The 6000-nt window shown below is 34.4% G+C and overlaps 1 protein-coding gene across 1 annotated transcript; it reads right to left on the bottom strand.

Annotated features, from left to right (window-relative positions):
* Positions 1–1390: 1390 nt before the first annotated feature.
* On the bottom strand, positions 1391–3202 carry LOC116125296 (TMV resistance protein N-like). The gene is made up of 2 exons (XM_031411042.1): positions 2711–3202; positions 1391–2027 (listed from the first exon to the last, which is right to left on the bottom strand). Exons 1-2 carry the CDS (start codon positions 3181–3183, stop codon positions 1391–1393), a joined length of 1110 nt encoding a protein of 369 aa, XP_031266902.1. The 5' UTR covers positions 3184–3202.
* Positions 3203–6000: the final 2798 nt, after the last annotated feature.

The raw sequence follows: 6000 nt of genomic DNA, 5'->3' as shown, positions 1-6000 counted from the left end.
AAGGCAGCGATGTAAAAGGATAAGAATCCAATAGAGGCATCTCAACTCTGTGAAATCAAATTCTAGGCCTTCAAAACCATGCACGTTATTGTTGTTGCATGTATATTTTGATTTATTTACTATCAAGAATCTTAGATATTCCATCTCTGAGAAAGCATGGGATTAAGTGTATCTCTCATTTTAGATATATCAAAGCGTAGGCTCGTATTTTATCAGTTCCTACAATCAAAATCAAATGATAAGTTAACTACATAATTACATAAAAACATACATACCTCCAAACCCACCACCCAAGCCCGTTACCAAATGAACTAATGTACAAAGAAATAGAAAGAATGGTGTTATTTAAGCCCCACCAAATTCTTTCTAATTAAGCCCCAATTTAAATAAGATTAATTTAAAACCTTAGGTTTTATAAATTAATCTAATTATTTCAAAAATACCAATTTTATAATCTCTTACGTCCAGTTTTATTAACTCTCACCTCTTCAAACTATTTTTAATCTAATCTTCCAATTTTATGAATTAAAGAAAAGACGAAAAAAATCCTCAGAATAAGAAAGATAACTGATAAGACAAATCAAATTCCTTGTTTGCAAACAAAGATCACTGCTTGGCCTTTGTTTGGCTGTATAGTAATTCCTTATAGATGTAGCATAAAATTTTGATCGAGCAAAAGACGAAGGGTACTAAAACAGTACTATGAGAATTGATATAAGAACACTCATTCTAATATGTGCAGAGAAGCTACTGACGTCAAAAATTTCTTTTACAATTCCTTTTTTCCCATAATTTTGGTTTCCGATAAAGAAAGGAACGTAAGACTTTAATAATAGTTGAAATATATAGTACTAGTCCCAATCTCAATAACACATGAACTCATGTATAAGGAAAATTTAAAATAATAATCTCCTAGTATTATTTTCTAGATTTTGCAAATGAAACTGAAAGCTTATTTTTTCTGTATTTACCTTATTCTTTTTCAGTACACCATAGACACATTATCATGCCACATCGACTACGTTGCCCCGGTTATTTACGGATTCTTGCCGAACAATTTCCATTCCCATTTCTTGAAGCAAATCATGTACTTTATGGTTTGTATGAAATAGTTATGAGCGCCTTATCAATAAGTACTTTTAATCCAATACTTGAAGAGAATTTACGAACTAGATGTTCATCCCATCCATTAAAGAAGCATGCAAATCTAGGAATGAATCCTTCTCTTCAACATCTAATCCATCATAACTTATCTTAACCACGATTGGATATCTTGGTGGGACAATTTTCAATTTTTCAATGTACTTTCCCATTCATGTTTTCCCCTATCAAGCAAGAAACAACCTAAACTTTAAGAGCTAATGGCACACCTTTAGCATAACTCAGTACTCTATAATAGTGCCATATAATCTTCATCAACAGGATCGTTTTCTTTGAAGGCATGACGGCTAAAAAGGCGAAATGACTCATCACTATGTAATTCTTCGACCTCATATATGGTAGCATTATCCACTCTACAACTTACAAGCACTTGTTTATCTCTTGTTGTTATAATGACTTGACTTCCTGAACCCAAGTTTTCAAGGTCTCCAATTAATTCATTTATTTGATTTAAATTTGTTACATCATCAAAAACAAAGAGAACTTTTGTCCTTCGAAGCCTTTCTATTGTGGAAGCATGCCATATATTGTGGTGTTCATCCCCTAATATTGTAGAAAGAATTTTTTCTTGCAATTGAATTAGTCCACGTTTCTCTGATTCTTCCCTAACATTTCGAATGAAATAAGAACCTTCAAATTGCCTTGATATTTTGTTGAAGACTGCATTTGCAAGAGTTGTCTTGCCTATACCACCCATACCCCAAATCCCTACCTTGCATACTCCATTCGTCCCAATAGACAATAAAAATTTAATTTCTTGAATCTTCATTGCAATTCCAACCAAGTTCTTGTTATAACTAGAAGACATAATATTCAATCTCTTCAAAATATCTTCAACAATTTTCTCTATAAGTTTTGATTCAGGCCTAAAATTGAAAGAAAATGTAAAAAAGAAAATAATAAGCGTGAATTTAAATGTTAGAGAAATAAAGACAAAGACAAGTTCCAATAGCCCACTTTTGTCCATCCTTGAAACTAAAAAAGTTTGGGCACGATTACAATTAAATTTATTTGATTACACAATCCAAACCTTTTTATATACATCAAACAATAATTAAAGTCCATATTTTACAGTTATCACATAACTATACATGGACCCATTTGGTTGTAACTCTTCAAGAAGAGCTTATGGCATATAAAGCTTCTACAATAAACCTAAATATAACTTTTTAACAGAAAAATTATTAGTTGTTTGGTTATCAATCAAATGTAGTGACAGAGCTGAAATTCAAGTGATAAGATTTTTATTATCTATCTAATGCCATATCTCAATACAGTAAAAATTGATGCTGAAAAATAACGACTCTCTATTGATGAATTTACGATATTTTACTATGAAAAGATTAGTTAGTCTTTAGATATCAAACGATCTCCAATTTAGGAACTTTTATTTAAGCAATTTTGTTATGTCTTCATCAGACCACAGAAATATATTATCTTTACAAAAATTAAAAAAATAATAAAAAAAAGCCGATAGTAATTGTATATGCATGTATATGTAAAAGAGTTGAATTTCATCGAGAAAAAAACATCAAGCGAAAGCATTCACCTAACGACATTTGAGTGAAAGCCAGATAGATTGGCTGCGTCCGTCAAAGCACTCCTCCATATCTGCAACATCTCTGCCCTCTGCCGGTATTCATGGTTAGCAAATGCATCTCCATAAGTCCCGGTTTGCTTCCTTATATCCGATGGATTTACATGATAGAAAACTGGAATCACAATCTGACCATGCATCTTCCTGCAATCCATGATCTTCACGAGTTCTTCGAGGCACCATCGAGAAGAAGCATAGTCTTTAGAGAAAATGACAATTGAAATCTTTGATCCTTCAATTGCATACAAAAGAAAGGGTGAAATTTCATCGCCTCTTTTAAGTTCATCGTCGATGAAAGTTTTAATCTTTCTTCGACACAAAGCAGCATTGAGGTGGCTGATAAAACCATTGCGAGTGTCCTCACCTCTAAAACTAAGAAAAACATCGAACTTTTCTTGAGTAGGAGAAAACGAAGAAGAAGCCATCGTACTTGGGTTGAAGCAATCAGAGTGTTTGGAGACTGGGAAATATTCACTAAGTCTCTACTTTATTTAAGTACTTGGCGTTGGCATCAGTGGATGACTGGAAGCCTGCTGGAGAGAGGATGATAAATTGATAATGGCCATCCACCTTTCTTTCTTAGGATTCAAACTTGTTTAATTTTCTTTCAATTTTGAATTTTTATACTGTGAAGTGGGGTATTTGTGTCTCATCCTTTTCTATTGCTACATTTGCCTTTTGGTATTTTAATACTATGAAGTGGGATTTTTTTTGGTAACAAAATATATTAATGATACGGCTCTTATGGCATTGTTTCTAAGTTCGGACCCCTCAACATAGTCTTTAATTTCTTGCTTTATTTATTTCAATTCATTGTCCATCACTTTTTAATTCACTTTCCATTTCTTTTTCTCATTTTTTAAAAAGCTTAGAATTTAAATAGATATGAATTCATAAATAAAAGAGATGAAAACATTGTTTTCAAAACTCGTTAATTCTACATTTCATTAACTAATAAGGCCTCTCGGTTGCCACTTCTCATAAAAATGGCTTGCATATTTCTCTTTTTATTAGCGTAGATCAATGATGTGCAAATTTAATTAAGAAATTAACATAATATTATGTGATGGAATTATGGAAACAAATTAAGATTTAATAAACCTGTCTTAAGATTTAATAATTCATTGTTTAGTCATCTTCCAGGAAGGAGGGCAATTTCCTTTTGTCTTTTTAACTTTTCAAATCAGCATGTGAGGTTGAAGCCATCTTAGTGAATTTTACAGAAAAACCCAATCTTATTGTTAATATATATATATTGCCAGCTTTTTTATTTTTATTGTTAACTTTCCAAATGGGACCAGTCACTCATAGGCTTGGGACCGGTCCCAGGCCCATGAGAAAAGCTAGGACCCGGACCAGGCCCTAGGCCTGGTCGGGACTGGTCCCATGGGCCCAGAATCGGTCCTAAGACTGGTCCCATGGGGCTTGGATAATTTTATTTTTCCCTCTTAATTTTTTTTATATTTTTGGGGCAAAATAAAATTTTATAGGGGGGTTTTAGTATTTTTTAGGGGTAAAATTTATAAATTTTTTAGATTTGGAAGATTTTTTTTTATAAATTTTGTAAAATTTTATTTTAGCCCTCATAATTTATATTTATTTTAAAATTAATAGGGGGTTTTATGTAATTTGGTAGGGGACTATATTGAAAAAATACAAAAAATTTTGAGCCCAGGCCTAGGACCGATCCCAGGCCCGAGCCTTGGAGGAGGCCCCAGTGGAGGGCCTGGGCCCTCTTCCTTAGGCCTGGTCCCGTTTTGGGACCAGGCCTCCTAGGTCCGGTCCTCTCAAGGACTGATCCTAGGACCGGGTTTTGGAACTGGGCTTTTGGGCCCGGTCCCAAATGCCTAGCTCTACTCTTTTCCGTTAACCAAACGTTTCACGTCCCACACTTTCTCAAGAGAACAATGTTCTCTCCTCCTTGTTTAAAATAGAATAAATTATAAATTTTACATCTCATTAAAATAAAAACTGAAGAAACCAAAACTGAAAAGAATACTACAATTAGATAAAAGGTATTTTGGTTAATAATTAGTTATCGCATAATAGAGTAATTTATTTCACTGGGGCTTGTCAATTGTTAAACCCAGATAATTTATAATTTATTTGTGAGTGGCGTTGAGCTCTAGGTGCAATGCATTTGAGAAGATTTATAATTTATTTGTAAGTGGCGATGGGCTCTAGGGACATTTGAGAAATATGATTACATTTCTTGAGAAAACGTCTTTGTCTTCTTATTTGATTAAATAAATACTGTATATACAGTAAAGTATCGGTAGATTTTCTAAAATGCCCTTGAAGTTTGTCTATTCATTTTTTGGCACTTCTCAGTGAAAATTTTAAAATGTACTCGTAAACCCGATCGTTGTAGGCTTGTAGTATAGCTCTGTTAATGTAAGAGGGGTAATTTAGTCAATTAACATAAGATATTTTGTATAAATAACCAGAGTTAATACTATTGTAATCCTTGTCAATTAACTAAACTATCCCTCATATGTGTTCTGCACGGCCTCAGGGTTTGGGTTATCTCTTGATATTTTTGCCCAAAAGTACCACAAGTTTAATAAATAGAAATCTCTCCGGTAAAGTAATTGTCGTAGCATTTATGTGATACGGGTGATACAAAGAGATGAAAACATGAATAATTTGTAAATTAACAAACTTATTAATATAGACTTAAAAATCTACCTGTACGGAAGGGGGGTCTGATCCCGTGAGGTTGAGGCCACTAGCGATCCGTTGCACCTACACACGTAGAGAAACAAACGCGTGAAGCAAATGGGAAACACTGGGGTGGTGTTTGCTGTAGGCACTCCAACGCTCAAGTCAGCAAGGCTGAAGAGGCTAGTATAGTAAGGGCTAGGGAGTAGAGAGGTTACCGGAAGTCTAGTTAGGGACTGTGACTACGGTAGTGATATGAAGCTCTCAAGTCAGAGCTTCGGGTGTGGAGGTGTAATGTAATGTCCCTTATGAGAGGGCTAGCCTCTGCTTATATAGTGACTGTTTGGTCTTCCAATCCTGATAGAAGTAGAAGTCCTAGTGTGATTCTGATACAACCCTAGAGTTAGGGCGGTGGTGAACTGTCTTACCAGTGTCCGGATAAGAAGGTAATGCTGATCAGGAAAGTAACTTCGAGTAGGAAAGTGATATGAATAGGAAGGTGACCTCGAATAGGAGATTGATCAGGAATAGGAAAGTGATCTGTGAGGGCCGTGGGCTCTGGATTCGCTCATGGATCCAGG

The sequence above is a fragment of the Pistacia vera genome, unplaced genomic scaffold (assembly GCF_008641045.1).
Source record: "Pistacia vera cultivar Batoury unplaced genomic scaffold, PisVer_v2 Contig162, whole genome shotgun sequence".
Classification (NCBI taxonomy): Eukaryota; Viridiplantae; Streptophyta; class Magnoliopsida; order Sapindales; family Anacardiaceae; genus Pistacia; species Pistacia vera.
Note: the sequence above shows the minus strand (reverse complement) of the source record. Positions and strands in the feature narration are given on the sequence as shown.

What these genes read in the sequence shown, in the direction of transcription:
- LOC116125296 (XM_031411042.1), bottom strand. Translation starts at nt 3,183, where the DNA reads ATGGCTTCTTCTTCGTTTTCTCCTACTCAAGAAAAGTTCGATGTTTTT. An exon ending in TTTCACTCAAATGTCGTTAG is followed by an intron (nt 2,028 to 2,710) that starts GTGAATGCTTTC and finishes TTTCAATTTTAG; the next exon opens with GCCTGAATCAAAACTTATAG.